Source organism: Grammomys surdaster, unplaced genomic scaffold, assembly GCF_004785775.1.
Source record: "Grammomys surdaster isolate TR1022 unplaced genomic scaffold, NIH_TR_1.0 149, whole genome shotgun sequence".
Taxonomy (NCBI): domain Eukaryota; kingdom Metazoa; phylum Chordata; class Mammalia; order Rodentia; family Muridae; genus Grammomys; species Grammomys surdaster.
In genome coordinates this window covers 10,487,220-10,507,017 of record NW_021604607.1, presented here as the reverse complement: position 1 = coordinate 10,507,017, position 19,798 = coordinate 10,487,220, and the positions used below count along the sequence as shown (strand labels likewise).

General features: G+C 40.5%; 1 protein-coding gene across 1 annotated transcript in view; it reads left to right on the top strand.

The window, feature by feature from the left end:
- Positions 1–19,798, top strand: part of Eml4 (EMAP like 4) — a 118,998-nt gene that overhangs the window by 80,072 nt on the left and 19,128 nt on the right. The window contains exons 8-18 of the mRNA XM_028765152.1: positions 259–382; positions 1,813–1,962; positions 4,871–4,940; positions 6,357–6,467; positions 8,945–9,040; positions 11,131–11,265; positions 11,409–11,544; positions 15,043–15,194; positions 16,600–16,725; positions 16,808–16,939; positions 17,542–17,609. Coding sequence (XP_028620985.1) covers positions 259–382; positions 1,813–1,962; positions 4,871–4,940; positions 6,357–6,467; positions 8,945–9,040; positions 11,131–11,265; positions 11,409–11,544; positions 15,043–15,194; positions 16,600–16,725; positions 16,808–16,939; positions 17,542–17,609 — 1,300 coding nt within the window. The remainder of the gene's footprint in view (positions 1–258; positions 383–1,812; positions 1,963–4,870; positions 4,941–6,356; positions 6,468–8,944; positions 9,041–11,130; positions 11,266–11,408; positions 11,545–15,042; positions 15,195–16,599; positions 16,726–16,807; positions 16,940–17,541; positions 17,610–19,798) is intronic.

The window sequence follows — 19,798 nt, the reverse complement described above, 5'->3', positions numbered from 1 at the left end:
TAGAAAGTAAATTAAATTTGGATGAACACAGTTATTCACACCTAAACAAACGGGCACAGATTTGTTGTTTGTTTTAATTTTTGCTTGCATTCTTTTGGACTAGCTAATTGTTTTCTACATATGCTCTGTAGTATGTTAAAAACATGCAGTGGAGAACTGTAACAGCTACTCTTGGCATGGTTTCATTGTATCAGTAATCCACTTTCCTACAGTTATGGGAAATACATGTGGTTTAATCTTTGTCTTATGTTTCAACAGAAGGAGAATATATTAAAATGTTTATGCGAGGTCGACCAATTACAATGTTCATTCCTTCGGATGTTGACAACTATGATGACATCAGAACAGAGCTGCCTTCTGAGAAGCTCAAACTGGAGTGGGCGTATCCTTCACAGACAGGAAACAAATCCATTTGCTTTGTCCTAGTTTAATAAAAATTTATTTGTCTAAAGAATCAAATTGTCCTTAAACCAGGAATAAAACACAATAAACTTAAGAACCACTAGAGAAATTTAATAGGAGACAGGATCTCTAAAATGTGTGGATATAGTTTACTAATAGCAATTTAAAATCATCAGAGTTAGTACAGACAGAGCAGCAGCATCCCATGAGCTCTGCAGCAAGCAGCAGCGGTGCAGCAGGGATGGTTCCAGACTGGACCTGGAAGGACCCAAACTACCTTTTCAGATTGTCCCATACCGTCTATGAGATGGAAACTGAGGCTTGGAAGGAGAATCATTTCTCAGAGTCACCATAACAGGTGGCAGGTGTCTGAGCGTAAGCCCAGGTCTATGGGCTACAGAGCTTGTCTGTGCTTGTCGTGGGAAGGGTGGGCGCTGTGGAAGCATTCAGTGTGACAGGTGTTACATCCATGGTGGACAGTATCCGAGTGTCGGCTCTGCACTTGCCCTGTGAACCTTAACATTCTTTTAGAAAGGGTTAACACCTGCCTCAGAGCTGCTGTAAATTATTGTACTGTAACTTAAAACGCTGATTTGCCAATTTATAATGTATGAAATGATGTATGATAGATGATGAATCCTTTGTCTTGCCACGTCTCCCTATGCAACTGTGTACTCACTATGTAGCCTAGGGTGGCCTTACATCACAAGAGTCTTCTGCCTTAGCTGCCAAGCATACCACCACTTCACTATGAAAACTCTTCATAAGAGCTCAGATTGGCAAGGATGATTGTAATTCTGAAATTGGCTACTTCTCTGCCAGGCTCAGATACACACAATAGTTTAATACTGAGGTTTCCTGATTCCACCTGGAAAGTCGCATGTGGGATGCTAAAAACTCAGTGAAAAAGAAAGAGACTAGCTGTGTGACCTCAGCTCTCTGTTCTGTGCGTCTCTCCCTACATTCTTTAAATCCCTTACGTTGGACAAAATTAAGTTAGCTTGGAGAAACTCACCAATCCTGTAATCTGGCACGGGCTTTATTGCCGTTCTGTACAGCAAACAGAGTTAACTAGCCCTCATTTCTCATTTTAGGCCCAGCACACTTGTTGTTTCTTAGGTTCCACTGTATGCTTTCTCAGGTCTCTTGTACACTTCCTCCTCTCATACTGTCACACAGGCCTCACTTCTTATTTGTTCAGAGCTGTGTGGTTAGCACTGTGCTGGGCACATGCTAGGAACTCAGGATATTTGTCCAAGGAATATGGACATTAAGACAAATACAGTATAAGACTTAGGTTTGGGCAGGAGAGGAGTGTCCTGGCTCTAGTCCAGTTTTCTCTCCTTTGTGCCTCCATGACTTCTTAAACACCTTGAGTATTTGCTTTAAAACCTTGACTTTTCATTCAAGATATGGTTATCGAGGGAAGGACTGTCGAGCGAATGTTTACCTGCTTCCCACGGGGGAGATAGTTTATTTTATTGCCTCAGTGGTGGTCCTGTTTAATTATGAGGAGAGGACTCAGCGACACTACCTGGGTCATACAGACTGTGTGAAGTGGTGAGTATCAACAGCATTGTCAGCCTTGCACTTGCCTTTTCACCGTAGTCGTCGTCATCGTTAGAGTTGTTCTGAAAGTTCCCCACTGGAAGCTTAGACTGTAAGGAAGAGTGTTACGGGCATTCTGTGCACTATAGTTTTTAAAGTAAAAAAGTCATTAGCATTCTTCAAAACACTGTGGTATCAATAGCAATAGGATACACTGCTTTAAATCTCAGTTCATCTACCCTGCTGCCTCAGGTCTTTATCCCTTTCCATCTGGTCTGTCGTATGGGATCCATGTGAACAGACTGGATGCTATGAATTTCTGAAGGTAGATTTTTTTTGTACATTTACTTAGTATCTATTAAGGGTATATTCTTTGTAATAAGTTTTGAGTTTCAGGTTACTACTCTTTAGATAATTGAATCCTATATTACTAGAATCCATTGTTTTCTTGCATTTAAAAGATTAGCTTCTTTATACTGTTCTGACAGTTAGATAAGAATTTCTCTTATGTATGAATGCTAGGATAGTACATAGATGATAGCCTTCAAAAATGTAAAAATCCATTTATATTCAGAATATTATATATACAGAATCCATGCAATGTTACCAGAGTAAGGAAGCATCTCATGTCTGTCTCAGCTGGGTGCTAGTTATAGTATGTGTGGAGGTCAGAATGTGGAAGTCAGCCTGGTGACACCCTATCTTAGAAACCAGAAGGAAACAGCAGTAACAGCAAGGAGGAAGCCCTGCAGCCTGCACATGGTAAAGAGCAGGCAGGCAAGTGTTTGTTTTGGCTTCCACATGTATGATGTATTTCTAATAGTTTCCTATGAAAAGGAGTTAACACAGTTACCTTTAAACCATGTTAGAAGTCAAGATTAAGGGAAAGTTAGAGAAGTTTTCCAGTTGGTGCAGGGAGGAAAAAAGACGGTTTCAATAGTTTTTAAGTAGCTTTTGATATTAGAGACATGCATTTCCTAGTACAGAAATTATAATTTAAAATTTTTGTTCAGAAAGAAAGAGTAGAGTTAAATACAGCAAAAATGTTAATGTGCTAGAGGTTTTTCTTAACGATTAATTAATTAATCATTTTTATCTATGTGCATTGGTGTTCTGACTGTATGACTGTGTGAGGGTGTTAAATCCTCCAGAACTGGAGAGAGTTGTAAGTGCTCTTAGCTACTGAGCCATCTCTCTAGCCCCTAGAGATTTTGGAGGGTTTTTTTTTTAAATCTCGATTCAGGATATAAATTGTTGAAGAAAATATAAGAGAAGCATTGGTAAACACTAGCCTCCTTAGAAATAAAAACCTGATATTTATGCCAGATTGTTGAAACATTTCAGAAGATACAATTCTTATCCTGGAGAAATTGTAGAAGTTTGGAACATTTTTATCTCATGTAATAAATTAATACTGTTTTTCTGGAAAATAATTAGCAATATATAGTAAGAACAAAAAATCTTTCCTGGTGAGCTGACTCCCTGATTGTAGGCTGGCTCAGCAGGGAGCCAAACTGACAAGCTGAGCTCAGTCCCTCCCTGGAACCGGCAGGGTAGGAGAACACTAACTCATCCAGTCTGCCTCTCGGCTCCTCATGGCCTCTCTCCATAAATAAATGGTCATTGTTTTAATAATACAGAAGGATTCTAGAAAGGAACATAAAGACAGTAATTTTTGTCATCAGGAGTTAGGGAAATGGTTCAGTGTATAAGTTCACTGTGCAAATCTGGGGCCTGAGCTATAATCCCTGGTAGCCCCAACGTGAAAACTGGCCACAATCATGTCTGTCACTGTGATGACAGGTTGTGCTCAGGCTGACTGCCAGACAGTGAAGCCAAAACAGCACGCTCTAGGGTCAATGACAGACTACCCTGTCTCAAAAAGTAAGGCAGGGTAGGCAGTAAATTAGTTCAGTGAGTAAGGTGAATGTGGGAAACTCTATGGAGGGTACACGCGACACACACATTCCCACATAGAAATAAACCAGGTTTGTTTTTTAATAACTAGGTAACAGGCTATTGAGATAGCTCAGCAGGCACTTGCCGCAGAACCTGACCGTGTGATTCATTTCACATGGTGGGAGGAGAAGACCGACTCCCACAAGTTGTTCTCTGACCAGCACAGGCTGCCATCCACTTACATACATATTCATTGGCTTGTGTACACAAATAAATAAATGTAATGAGAGTTGTAATTGCAGATATTAAGTGAGGTGGAACGTGATAGAGGAAGACATCCAACAGTGTCCTCTAGCCTCCACAGGCAGGCTTGCACACCTCCACAGGAGTGCACACACATGTATTTTGTGGTTGGGTGTTTGTGCACTCCGGTGCAGTTGCTACAATATTTTCCATTTCACTTAGAATTTGTTGCCCTGGGTTAGATTTACAAAAGCTTAATATTAAGAAATAGTTATAGGTCAGTAAAATTATATTAGAAGATGTTTACTGCTACTTTTATTAGAAAAGTAGAAATACCTGAAACACTAAAGAATTTTTAAGGTAGTAGGTGTATAAGATGGTGTAAGATGAAGCTATACTTATATTTTAGTAGATGAAAATTACACCAGACCATACTGAACTTCATAAAATTATATAAAGATGTTTGCCTAAGTATAGGGACTAAAAAGATAATTTGAACAGATGAAAATGGTTTCTATTCTTACCCTACCAAATTATGAATGAATGTTTTCTATGAATTCAGTCTTCCATTAATTAATAATGTATTATTAATAGATTATTAATAAATTAATAAAATTAATGTGATTAATAAGAAAGAAAAATAGAGGCTTGCTTAATTTACTAATAAAAATCAATAGGTCGGGTGTGGATTTAAGACTGGAAACTATCTGCTTAAAAAATGTTGATACAAAGGTGCCTTTGTGCTGTTTCACATGTTATGATAAATACTGCTTTTTAGCCTTGCTATACATCCTGACAAGATTAGGATCGCAACTGGACAGATAGCCGGAGTGGACAAGGACGGAAGGGTAAGCAGCCAGCTCATGTGTCTGCCCTGCTGTCAGAAGGACCGACTGCCTTTTTAGCTAGCTCCTTATCTCCCTGAAAGTTAGAGGAGAAGGTCTCTAGAATTAGCAGGGGGAATACATTCAGATGTAAGAAGGTCTTAAAATATAGCATTCAAACTATGGTTTCATCTCAATAATAAACATTCCCTAGGAACATGAAAATGGAAGGACTCGTGCTTGTCAAAGGTTAAACTTGTTAAACTAAATTCTTCTTAGCTGATGAGACCTCTGACTTCATGAATTAGGATACCACTTAGATACACTTAGAGTTCCAGTGATCATTCAGTTTGAGTAAGTTGTTTTCTATAGCATTTCATTTCTGAGATCAGCAGTGAGGATTGATGACTAGCACATGCACATGATGTTCTGTGGGTTCAGTTTCTAAAGAGAAGCTGCAGGTGAGCTCTGTATGAGAAGGCTCGGAAGACCCTTCCAGGTCCATAGTCTTTCCATGTGAAGATGCTTTCCACAGAACTTAGTAAGCAGATACTTCATTGTTTTAAAGGACATTCTGTAAGAAGAAAGATAGCATACTAAAAGTGAAGTATCAGGGACAGAGTCACTCACACCTGTAGTACCTGCTTCTTGGTGGCCTTAAGCAGAGGACTGTTTGAATCACATTAGCCTGGATAAAAATTTAAGATCCTGTCTCAAAAATAGCAAAATATTAGCTAGTATTCTGGCTAATAATTAAGCTAGCTAATAGAGTACATTACAATTAGTGTTCTAAATCTACTGTTTAGTGACTGTAAAAGCTGGTTGTGGTCATATCTCCACAGACCACAGATTATGAGGATTAAATGATTTTGTTTATGGCATACATTTAATCATGTGTGAAACATTAAATATGCAAATATTTGCTTATGATCACATGTCCTTATTTTCATAGTATGAGGGGAAAGCATACCTATTCAATTGACTGCTCTTCAAGAGGTCCTGAATTCAATTCCTGGCACCCACATGTCACAGCCATCTGTAATGGGATCTGATTCCCTCTTCTGGTGTGTGTGAAGACAGAGCACTCATATAAAATAATGAGTAAATATTTTAAAAAGTATATTCTTTGGAGGCATGTCTAAATTTAGTTTTTGTCTTACTAAGGTGGGAATTTGGGTTGGACGTGGTGGTGTATGCCTTTAGTCCCAGCACTCATGAGACATTAGCAGGTGGATATCTGTGAGGGCAACCTGGTCTGTATGGTGAGTCCCAGGATAGCTAGAGCTACATAATAGTGAGACTCTGTCTCAAAAATAAACAAAACAAGCAAAAATATGCCAGGTTGCTGTTGGTCGTGGTGTGCATACTTGCTGTGAGGTAGTTTTGTACGTATCCGCATCCATCCACCTGTATGTGCTAGACCTATCTTATGTTTTGCAGCCTCTGCAACCCCATGTCAGGGTGTGGGATTCAGTAAGTCTCTCCACGCTGCACGTTATTGGACTTGGAACTTTTGAGCGTGGAGTAGGATGCCTGGATTTTTCAAAAGCAGTAAGTCACAGTTATTTTTAAAGTGAGCCATGTAAGCCTGAGCTTGTTTGGTGAATGTGTAGGATCTTGTATTCATCCAAAAATGAGATGCAAGTTATCTTCAACATAGCTATTGTTAAATAGCTAGTATTGTAATCTAAGTATTAAATTTGATTTAGGATTTAGGATATAATTTAGGATCAAGATATTATATTTAGTTTGTATCTCTTAGTCAATGTTTTATAGCTGTCATAGAATTGCTACAGATACACCATGACCACAACAGCTTATAAAAGTAGGCATTTAATCAGGGCTTGCTTACAGTTTCAGAGGTTTAATCCATTGTCATCATGGCATGGAGTACGGTGGCATGTGGTCAAACATGGTAGCTGAGACTTTCTACCTCTGGTTCCACAGGGAACTGAGAGAGACTTGGGCCTGGCCTGGCCTTCTAAAACCACAAAGCCCACCCCCAGTGACACACTCCCTCCACTAAGTCACACCCCCTAATCCTTGCAAATAGCACCACTCCCTGATGACCAAGCATTCAACTCAGAGTCTGTGGGGCCGTCCTCAATTTGAACCAGCACATGGTCTTTGTCCTGAGATAGGGTACCAGTGTAGTGGAAGGGAGTCAAAATAAGCAATAAGACATGGCTTAGTTTCCATTTGTATCATAAGAGACGTCCATCTCATTAGGTAATTCAGACATGACATTTCATTTCTATGAAATAATCACATAAGAGCAAGGAACCAATCAGATCTTTGTATTCCGTAAAGCTCATGACCTGATCCTATGTATTTTAGTTTAGCTGTGGACTGATGGTAGTGTGTAGTGATCTGGAGAGCGGCTTCATGGTTAAGGTAACTTGCTGCTCTTACAGAGGGTCGGGGCTCAGTTCCTAAGATCCACCTCCAACTCCAGTGCCAACACATCTGACACCCTCTTCTGGCCTCAGCAAAAAAAAAAAAAAAAAAAAAAAAAGTCATTTTTAAAAATTGTGTGTAGCAATGTCCTTTGAGCTTTCAGAACTTTGGGGTTTGTTATGAGAGGAACAGAAGATGTTGTTTATCACACTTTATTTGTCCTTGAATGTGTGATTATATTTATGAACCATGTAAGAACTGTACTGAATTTTCAAGTGGATTTCATTTTACACTTCAAAATATGTTTAGCTGTTCATATTATTTCTTCAGTTCTCACCTGTCAGTAGCTATTTTCTGACTTGCAGAGTTTTGTGGATCATGAAAAAAAAAAAAGAGATTTAAAAAAAAATCAGAAAATCTAGTTGAGTTTAGCAGCTTTGCTAGTTTGGAGGCAGCGAATGACAGGACTCTGGCAGGCCAAGAAAAGGGGAGGAACCACAGCAGGACATCGGTGGGGAGCCTGGCCCTGTATAGTGCTTGAGTACTCAGACTGTCTACCATCTGTACTCTGTAGATTTCCTTAATTCTCATGGTCATTTTTTTTTTTACTGTTGAGAAATCAAAAGTATGAAATTACACTTTAATTTTATATAATGAAAATGTAAGTTTTCACGTTGAAATTAGAGTAAATGAATTTTTTTAAAGTTTTCAGTCTTTTACTTAAACCTGACAGATTAAACTTGCATGAAAGTAAGCATAAAAACAATAGAGCCTCTCCTGAGCTTTTCATGACCTCTGACCCTGCCCCATGGTGCCAAGTTTCAACTCTTCTCCATAAACCATTTCAACCTTGGGCTTCAATAGCCACTGAACTAAAGTTGTACCTCCCTGATGGCCTCTCTTGATTTCTTATGGCTCCAAACCTCTGTTCCCCTGACCTCTTCATCCCTTTAAAACTGCAGAGGGAGCCTCTTACCTGAGGATCAGTTCAATTGAGGGAGGCAGAGAGAGGCAAGTGCTGGTCCCCAGCCTCACCTGAGTGTCTGTTCCAAAGACGTTTTGAGGCATACACCATTGGTGCTACTAGAAATAAGTTGCTTGACGTCATCCACAATTTCTTCTCTTAAATTTACATAGTCTGTGGGAATGAAAGTTGTTGCAGAGAAAAAAGATAGAAAACTATTTGTTTTCATTTATCTCATTTATTCATGTTAATGTAAATGTTACAAAAGCTGAAATCTGTGAACTTTAAAGTATCATTTGATTTTAGCATATAAGTTCATCAGACAGACATGCATGGGATTACGTATGTATCTGTGCAACTCCTATATGGAGAAATGCCTTAAGTATTTTCTAACAGCAAGAAGGAAGCATAAGACAGCGAAGGGACCAGGAGAGCTTCAGAGGTGAGCTGGTGCCAGATGACAGCCAGGGGCTCACTGGCTGGTGGGAGTCAGCTCAGGAGCAAAGCTGGACACAGGAAGAAAGTTAGCGTGTTTCTATATTTCTAAAAAAGCACAGTTTTTATAAATAGCACATTCAGTTGTGTCTCAAAGAAGGAGTTTAACAGTTTTTCATTATCTCACTATTAGTTTTAATAATGACATTTTTTTTCCAATTTACTTATGTAGGACTCAGGTACTCATTTATGCGTTATTGATGACTCCAATGAGCATATGCTTACCGTATGGGACTGGCAGAAAAAATCAAAAGTAGCAGAAATAAAGGTAAATCAAAATACACTTTGGATATTGTATTATAAAGTTCATTATTTGACAGGTATTTGGATTATATATATATGTGCCTATCCAAGTTATAAGAGTAAATGCACAGTTCATATTTATCAGTTTTTTTTCAACTTATCAGATTCTGTAACATTAACAGTTAGATAGACCATAAGAGCTGGTATGGAACAGTTTCGTATTTCAAAAAACACTGAGTGCAGTCCCTCCCTGCTCACACTGAATGCTCCGCTTTGCTGCAGCAGTTTCATGAATTGACTTTTCAGTCAGTCTTTAAAGCTTTATAAGTCTAAAGGAAAGTTTCACCCTTAAGAATATGCTTGACATGATTGAAGGTCATATATAAAAGTAATGTTTTGTATAATGATTATAGACAGTGCCATACCATGTAGAGGGATTGTAGAGTTTCTGAGGCTGTGGAATATTGCAGTTCCATGATGTGGCTCAGCTTGGCTTGTAAGCAGCTGCATTTATGTGGGGCAGCAATGTTAAGACTACAAAAGGGCTTTGATAAGTCCTTACAGAAGAATATGTTTCCAAGGCTGGACAGATGCCTCAGCCGGTAGAACTAACTGGTCCTGCTCTTGCAGAGGACCAGCTCCCAGCACCCACACATCATGTACCACCTGTGACTCCAGCTCCCCCGAAATCAGGCCTCCATGGGCACCTGCACTTAGGTACAAGCATCCACACAGAGACACATGTGCATAAACGTGATTACAAAGTAAGGAAAGGAATATATTTTACTTTAGCTCCTTGTCCCTTTTGTTAGGGTTATTTTTGATAAATTGCAAGTTTTTGACTTTTTGGCTTAAAAATGGTTTTTTTTGTTGTTGTAACTTCTAAAGCAAGCAAAGTACATTTGTTTGTACTTGAAATTCACTGTCAGAAAATCTCACACCTTAAAAGCATAAGTGAAGACAGGTGGTCCTTTGACTACTATCATTCTGTCTCATTTACACCACTGACATGTAGGGAAGTTGCAGCAAAATGAAATTCATAAGTGTTTTCTCTTTTGTAGTTAGGTCTACGAGGTGAAGTCTTGGTTCCCCACTGGCCATTCTTCACCACCTTTCCAGGCTGTGTTGCTAGTACAGAGCTTTGTTTCAGACCCTCCACTGAGGGCATTCCCCTCCGAATGTGTGTAGTGTAATGCTGTAGTGAACTTACAGCATTCTAACAGGGGACTCTCTTTGCTTCCTTCATAAAGATTTGAGTGCCTGATACGTAACTTCTACTTTTGTGTTAGCTTAAAGGTCAGCATGGAAGTGCTGCTGTGTGGCCATTTTGGAAAACTGTTTGGCATTGCTTGCCTACTTGCTGACATAGCCTGTTGCTAAACCCAACAGAATCAGTCGATGTGATCTGTTCACTAGAATGCAGGTTACAGTAGCTAAAAAAGTAGAACTACCCTAATTCCAGTCAGCAGTAGATTCATTCTCTCCCTCCCCTCCCCCTCAATCCTTTTCCAAGGAATATTTTATAGCATTTAGCATGAACATGAATGGATCTCACAAATACAATGTGGAAAAAATACTGTAAATGTAAAGTAGTACGCTGCTTGCAATTCCATTTAAGTGAATCAGACAGCCCGCTGCTCTGACTTCCGAGGCACAGGCACAGGGCGGGTGACTAGAAAGGGACCTGGGCTGTCCCTAGCTCTGATGTTTGCAGCTTTAAGACAGTACATTACTCTTGCATCTTACAGAGTGTGCTTTCCTGAGTATGTAAGCTGTAAGCTGTAGTTCTTAACAAATATCTGATAAATGAATAGCAAAAGAAGTCTTAGGAGGAAAGGCAAATTTCCTAAACTATTCTCCCTGACTCTATAAGGAACTCTAATTGGATATTGGTAATAGTAAGAATATACATTCTTGCCGGGCAGTGGTGGTGCACGCCTTTAATCCCAGCACTTGGGAGGCAGAGGCAGGTGAATTTCTGAGTTTGAGGCCAGCCTGGTCTACAGAGTGAGTTCCAGGACAGCCAGGGCTACACAGAGAAACCCTATCTCGAAAAACAAAATACAAAATAGAATATACATTCTTCTAAAACTGTCACTTTTTTTTTTTTGACAGACAACAAACGAAGTTGTTTTGGCTGTAGAATTCCATCCAACAGATGCAAATACAATAATAACATGTGGTAAATCTCATATTTTTTTCTGGACCTGGAGTGGCAATTCACTAACAAGAAAACAGGGAATTTTTGGGGTAAGGATCAGAATGTTGTAATATCATTGTGTGTGTGTGTGTGTGTGTGTGTGTGTGTGTGTGTGTGTGTATAATCTTTATTGTTGGGTAAGCATAAAATCACCATGCCAAAGAAAAACCTAAAAATTTTCATTTTATTGTAGAAGTATGAAAAACCAAAATTCGTTCAGTGTTTGGCCTTCTTGGGGAATGGAGATGTTCTCACTGGAGACTCTGGTGGAATCATGCTTATCTGGAGCAAGACTACGGTGGAGCCCCCACCCGGGAAAGGGCCTAAAGGTACCGTCGTGTTCAGTGCTGCCTGACTCGAATGTGTGCTGTTGCAGCCCCACCCTTACTGACCAAGAGAGACAGTTTGCACTGGATTAACGTGTGTGCTCAGAAAGAGCCTTTCTAAGGAAAGTATTCCTTATGATCTATATGTGATCATATAGGGCTTTTCCCTCCAGAAGTTTAATAGGAGAGAGAGAGCACACTTAGAGATACATTCTAATTTCCAATATATGAAGTTCCACTCTCCTGGGCTGGTGCTCAGGTATCTGAGCAGAACTCATGGTCATGCTTTTAGGAAGGACACGTGGAGAAAATGAGTGAGCCATAGTTTTGTCCCTCCTTTCCTTTCCTACCTGCAGCCCCTCTTCACAACCCTCATGGTAGGCCTTGGCATTCTTTCCACACGTTGGCCAGGCACAAGCCAGGCACTCACAAAGAAGACATTTTAAAAATGTTTATCACTCCTAAATCTTTGACAAGCTTCTTTCTGGAATCAAGAAGTCCAACCATTTGGCCTGCTTACCAAGTCACCAGCATGGGCTCTTTACCTAGGTGGTAAGACCATTACCTAATGTTAGCATTTCCCAACATTTGAGTCTTGTTTGAATAGACAGAGCCTTCTAGATGTCTTCCCTTGGCAGGCAAGGTAAACCTGCTTTTCATGGAGACTTTCTCTTAGCAATGAGACGAATGGAAGAACTTGCTATTAAACTTGGGTAGACTTGGCCATATCATTAAACCTAGACATAAAGTTTTTAAACTCAAAGACAGTAATTTTTCTCAACAAGTATTTCAAATGTTTAACCTAAACTAGACTGACAGAAATATAGGTTCATGAGAGAAAGATTTTTCAACTGTAATGTTTTATTTATAGTCTGTAAAAGAAACTTGGATTATGCTTAAATGTGAAACACAGAATTTTTACTTTTTTTAACTTAGTTACTATCTGGGCTTTGTGACACCATTCCAGTTCAAAGGGAAGTGAGTGGAACTGAGTCACGTTATGGAGCTTGTTATCCTGATGAAACAGTTCTTTAACCTTGCTTTCTGTTTTCTAACGTCATCATTCTGAGAAGATCATACATGTTTGACAAGGTTTTTTGATATGTTAGGGCAGCTGAATTAAGAAGAGAAAACTTTGATTTTACTTTGTGCATTCTTCCCAGGGAACTGTGACGTTCCACATCTGATTTTAATGGATGTTTGTTAGATAGGGTCTAACTGACTGACCTGGAACTCACATGGTGTATGCCACCATGTCTAACTGACTGACCTGGAACTCACATGGTGTATGCCATCATGCCTAACTGACTGACCTGGAACTCACATGGTGTATGCCACCATGCCTAACTGACTGACCTGGAACTCACATGGTGTGTGCCATCATGCCTACCTATTTTTTCAATTTCTTTCCTTTTAGGGGGTGGGGTGGGGTCGTGTTTCAAGACAAGATTTCTCTGTGTAGCCCTAGCTATCCTGAAACTAGCTCTGTAGACCAGGCTGGTCTTGAACTCAGAGATCTGCCTCCCTCTGCCTCCCCAGTACTGGAACTAAAAGCATGTACCACCGTGTCTGGCTAGTTTTGTAATTTCACATACTTACTTGTTGCTTTGACCTCATATAAGAAGGGAGACCAAAGATGTGCAGATGCTCAGTGCTCACTCTCTCTTCCTCCTCGGTCCCTGACCTAAAGGGACTCAGCAGTGCTCAGAACATTCACATTTTTTAGATGTCCTTTCTCTCCTGGGCACTTAGGTTCAGTCAGAGCAAAGAGAGATAAATTGTGTAGACAGACATCCAGTGAGCATATTGTCATGCTCAAAAGTTGACTTGTGTTTAGGTGGAAGCCGTGGATCTGAGCAGTGAGTCCTTGCCTGACTCCCTGCCAGTGTGCCGTCCATTGGCATTTTTCTACCAGGAATGCACCCACACTGCTCGAGAGTAGCTCTCGAGGTCAGCTAGGGCTGAAAACATTTTAAGGATGCCAAAACCTTGTTAATTGTAGCTAATTTTGCAAACTTAATGACAGCTCCCATAGAAAAGTGAGTTGAAAATAATCTCCGTAAGAGCCGTGTTGATCCGTAGTTGACATGACATGAAGTGTGCAGTCAATAATGTTTACTGCATCCACTGTGTACACTTCGTTGCCATCTCCTAGAAAGAAACCTTGCATCAGTTAGCTTCCCCCATCTCTCTGGGTCTCTTTATTCTAGGTAATTTATCAAAATAGAGTAAAATGTGTGGCTTTAGATAACTTGGTTTTTTGGGTTTTTTGTGTGTGTTTAAGGACACTATTGCTGTCTTCAGACACACCAGAAAAGGGCATCAGATCCCGTTACAGATGGCTGTGAGCCACCATGTGGTTGCTGGGAATTGAACTCAGGACCTCTAGAAAAGCAGTCAATGCTCTTAACCACTGAGCCATCTCTCCAGCCCAGATAGCTAGTTTTCATTTGATTGGTTTGGTTTGTGTTCTCTCTTTTCACTACATAGCCTAGGCTGCTCTAGTACTTACTGTGGAGCCCAAACGGGCTTCCTAGGATTATAGGTGTACTACCATGCCTGACGATAACTAGCATGCTTAACTTGGCGTGTTTGGAAGGTCCATCCTGTTAGAGCATGTTTCCTTACCTTCTCCTCTCAACATAATGTTCAGTTGTCTTGGCACAACTGTGTCCTGCTTATCCATTCATCAGTTAGTACACAATTTTAGAAAATGGATGGTCTTTAAAACTTTTTTCTTTCAGTTTTCCCACAAGAGCTAAGGCTACTTTGTTGACTTTAGCCGTCTTTAAACATGGCTCTGGCCTCCGTTGTGAACCTGGTAACTGGTTCTGTAAGGCATTATCTCCCAAAGGCTGTCTGTCCTCTTGTCTCATTAGCCTCCCTTGTTTGCTAGAGCCCTGTTCTGAGTAAGCATCACGGACTCAGTTTAGATGATGTAATTTCTTTTGTTTCTCAATAGACTAAAAAGAATAATTCAGTGTTTATTAATGATTGTCATGCACTGAGCTATCAAAGGCTTTTGCAAAGCTCCAGGGACACTGAGGTGACAAACTTGGATCCTGGCTACGGCTTTACCAATAACTGGCATTGTGTATATAACCCTCATAATTCTGTCCTAGGTGTACATCACACTAGTGACACCACTCTGATATTGCACAAAGCTATCATAAGAGATGACAGTGAAGCCGATGCTGAGATACACTTTATAGTCCCTCCTGTCTGGACAGTAATCGCTATTGTAGCAGATTACTTTCTGTTTTTTTAAGAAAATATTTTTAGAGTACATATACTGACACGAATGTAAAGGATTATATTCTGTCTTAAGTCTCTGTTCCTGCTGTGTTTCTGGAACTCGGTGAGACTAGGTTTCTGATGAGGAAAATGTGAACTTTCTGAGAATTCACCCTGTAGTTCTGCTAAAGCTGTTTTCCAGAAAAACACTAGAGGCTAATAAAACATGTTATTTCTAGTGTTTTTATTTTTCTCTTACCATATTAGGTGTATATCAGATCAACAGACAAATCAAAGCTCATGATGGCAGTGTGTTTACGCTTTGTCAGATGAGAAATGGGATGCTATTAACTGGAGGCGGGAAAGACAGAAAAATAATTCTGTGGGATCATGATCTGAACCTTGAAAGAGAAATTGAGGTAAGGCTGGAAATCTAAAAATGTACCTTAAAAAAGTAAACCTCTACTCATGCATTTTGTCCCATTTTGAGATAGCTTTTCTGGGAAACTGATCCGCGTTCTTACTTAAGCTCACTCCCTCCCCATGGGAAAGCATTTGTTATGGCACAGAGGACTCTGCTCTAAACAGAATAATGTGGAGTTTGAGGGCTTTATTGGTTATTGTACAGTGCAAGAAATTGAACTCAGGGTCTGACACAGGCTAGGCAGATATGAGTAAGCAGAGGCATTTTCGAACCAAACCTTCATGAAGAAGAAATGTACCATTTCAGAGTCATTCTGTGGGGTCACTGATGTTATCAGTGTAGAGGACACTGAGTGTATGTCACATAGTGTGCGAATGAAATGGGTGTCATAAGGAGACCTGTGAATGGCCTTTATAGTGCTTTACACTTCAGTCATCCCTTCGCATCTATACAGGAGTAGTCTCCAGTCTCCTCATAGATGGTAGGATCTGTAGTACTGAAGTCCCTTACCCAATGTAGTCAAGTATTTCTATGGACTTAAACTTTAAACTGTCTTGTATTGCTTACCGTACCTGATACAGTGTGACTGCTATGGAAATGTCTTACTGAATTGTGTAGGAACAGTACACACAGAGGGTTTTTTCACCCCAGTATTTTCAGTCCATGGATGATTTAGTACTTGAATACAGAGTCTATAGATTAAAAGGTCAGCTGTGCTGGGCAGTGGTGGCGCACGCCTTTAATCCCAGCACTTGGGAGGCAGAGGTAGGCAGATTTCTGAGTTCGAGGCCAGCCTGGTCTACAGAGTGAGTTCCAGGATAGCCCGGGCTATACAGAGAAACCCTGTCCCAAAAAAAACAAACAGACAAAAAGGTTAGCTGTTTTTTGATTTGCTGGAATTTTTATCTTTTGGTCCCTGAAACAATCAAGAATAAATAGGGAATGAATGTATTATCCCCATGTCACAAATAAATGGATTGTCTTAAGCTAAGTAACTTGCCCAGAAGAACATGAAACAAAACCCGGACCATATTCGTTATGAACTTTCTTCCTTTCCCACACTTTTCTAACTCTCAGGATCATACAGAATATAAATTTAAATTTTACTGAAGCAGACTGCAAGTTAGATCACTGACAAGCTTGAATAGCATGTGGGAGACCCTGTTCTACAAAGATAATTACAGTAAATGTGGCAAAGAATATTGATATAGTCCATTATAACTTCTGTGTAATAAAATGTAATTGAACATTAAATTACAATCTGATGAGACCACTATATTGTTTCAGGTTTAGAGTCTGTCTTTATTACCCTCTAACTGCATACAGCTGTGAGCATAACACTATTCAGGTACTAATTATTGCATGTCACTGTTTATACTTCACACATTCATTTGTTCCAGGTTCCTGATCAGTATGGCACGATTAGAGCAGTTGCAGAGGGAAAGGCAGAACAGTTCTTAGTAGGCACATCACGCAACTTTATTTTACGGGGAACATTTAATGATGGCTTCCAAATAGAAGTACAGGTAAGCCGTGTGATGCCAACAATTCCTACATTATTTATGGACAATATGCTTTGGTTCTTACAAGGAGGTTTTTAATTTCCAGGGTCATACAGATGAACTCTGGGGCCTCGCAACACATCCCTTCAAAGATTTGCTCTTGACATGTGCTCAAGACAGGCAGGTGTGCATGTGGAACTCCGTGGAGCACAGGCTGGAGTGGACCAGGCTTGTGGACGTGAGTGTATGGCATGCAGACTCTGCCCACTGGCACTCAGGAAGCATTGATCTAAAGCGTGCTTGTGGTTTGGTGAAAGGGCTGAGAGGAAGAGGGAAATGTCTGGTCTCCATTCCAGTGTGAATCTACATTAAGAAGCAAGATAGTTGGATGCTTTCCTCTCTGTTTCAGTAGTAAACTTACAAAGATTTTGTATATTTATGGAACATTGATTATGAAATATTAGGGCCTCTGTGGTGTAACAGTTGGATTCAGTAAATGCTATAACAAACTGTGGGTCTTTGTGGGTATCCTTGTATTTTCTCACTACCGTATACAGATACTACCTTTTCTACCCCAAAAGAAATGTATGAGTTCTGTGTGAATTTCTTACCATATTTGGTGTTAACCTGAATTATTCCACTCCCTGGCCACAAAGCGATTACTTGTTTCTCCTGGCCAGCCAGTTCTGTCAGTGTAGCATTCTCATTGGTTTGCTTTACAATAAAGCTGTCCAGAATTTGTTTATTTGAAACAAGTTATTTTAAAAGATTTTTTTAATAGTTCCTTTAAACCTAGGAGCATTTATCCTGTGCCCCAATGGCTGTCCTTTTCTCTTCTAGGAACCGGGACACTGTGCAGACTTTCATCCAAGTGGTACAGTGGTGGCCATCGGAACACATTCAGGCAGGTAGGGTCTGTGAGTGAGCCGTGTGATCTGAAATGGTGGGCTGTTTGAATTTAATTGCTCTGATGGATTCGCTAGGAGAATGCTCAGCAAGAAAGGTGCCTGTCAGCCCCGACAGCTCAGTCCCCGGAGTCAGCAGAACCAACTCCTAAAAGTTGTCCTTGGACCTCCTCATGCAGCCGTGACACATGCACCCCACACGCACACACATTAAATAAGTGTAAAAGAATTGAAATGATGTGGTTGAAAACCACTGAGACTACTTTCTAACATCTGTGTAGCTATGAGGACCCTCAGTCTTAGTAACGAACTCTAAAGGTTACTACCTCTTGAGTTGGAATTAGAAAACGTGTGAGAGACAGACGGTAAGCACCATAGCAGTGCTGGCTGTCAGTCTGTGCTCACTGGTGTGGACTTGTCTCCTGTTGGCAGATGCGACTGTCACTGCTGGCTTAGATAGAGCTCTGTCGGGCTCCACACCTGCTTCCATGCCTTGGATTCATGGATATTCCATTTGTTTTTATTTTTCCTTTGATCTGCAAATACCTAACTTTGATGTATGAAATGGAAAAGCTTCTACTTTGGCTATTCAGATTACTCACTTCACTTTTAAGTCACATTTAGGGCTAGGAACTAGTTTGCTGTGAAACATGTCCAAATAGTGCGTGACCAGAAAAATGACTGGCAAAATGTTGAGCTATGTGTCTATGTTCATGTATAGATTCTGCATCATGTCACCAAGTAGTGAGTACATTGGTGATTACCACAGAGTCTAGTATGCATTAGTGTGACACTAAGGAAACATACCAGAATACTTCTCCTGGAGGAATTTGACCAACAGTGAGCCTGAGGTTAAGTCCTCTGCTTCTCTCCCTGGTGTCTTCCTCCTCTCTGTAGCTTTTGGGCCTGGCCTAACTACCCAGCATTGGCACTAGGAACCAAACTTGGGAAGTAACATATACTCTTCACCTTGTAACTGTCTCTCTAGCCTCAACACTCCTGTTTTTGTATCTACAGGTTCATTTTAAAAAGCAAGACCTATAAACACTCTATCCAAAAGATACTATCATGGATTCGTATTTTTTAAAGGAAAAGTGATGCATTTATTTAGTTATTCAGGTTAACTCTAGCTCTAGAATGTGTGTGTGGTCACTAAAGAAACTAAAAATCGTATACCAGGCATGACGGCACATGTCTGTGATCCTAGCATTTGTGGGGTGAAGCTAGGAAGATCGGGCTTCAAGGTCAACCTTGCCTATATAATAGCAAGTTCAAAGCTATCCTGGGCTACATGAGATGTGATCTCCCTCACCCCTACCACCTCCACACACAAAAGTTGTCATAATAAAGGATGGTGTATCTTTTGTTATTTGGTACTAGACTCACAAGTCAGCTTAATCTGTAACAGAAGAGTAACCATCCATGGTGGCTGTTACGTTCAAAGTCCATTAGATCCTTTAAGCCACATAGAGCCTCATAGTAATGGCACATTACTCTGTAATGGAAGCTTTGATCCACTGCGTGCACTCCAGAGTGAGATGTGATACATGATAAATACAATGTGAAAACACAAGTTTTGTTTGTAGAAAATACCATTGGCTAGAACTCAGTAAGAACTGAGATCCTGGCTACAGTGACAACTTCTGAAAGCAAACCATCATGCAGTGACAAGGTGGGGAGCTCCCAGTGTTGCTGCACATCTGGAGGAAAACCATACACTTTTAACAACCTCACGGGCTTCCTGTTAAAAATCATTTGCCAGGCTGGGGAGGGGACTCAAAGGGCAGAGCTCTTGGTGTATAAGGTCATGACTGGGGTTAGGCAGGAATGGCGTCCAGCACTTAGGGTGGAGACAGAAGCCGGCTAGCAAGAGCTTGGGGCGGGGGGGGGGGGGGCAACGACCGACCCTGTCTCAGTGATGCACAGTGCATCAGCTTACGGCTTTCACACACTGGCAAATTGGAAAAATAAAAATAAGAAATAAAAATACTGCTGAGGACCAGCCTCAGTTGTCAGTTGTTTCGGGTTCTTGAGAATGGGAGGATTGGATCAGCACAAAATCAGAGTCTCGGGGAACAATGCAGGTACAAGCTGACAGGTGACATTCCTGTTCAGAAGCTGAGCTTGGAGACAGTTTTCAGGGTGTCTCTCTCTCTCTCTCTCTCTCTCTCTCTCTCTCTCTCTCTCTCTCT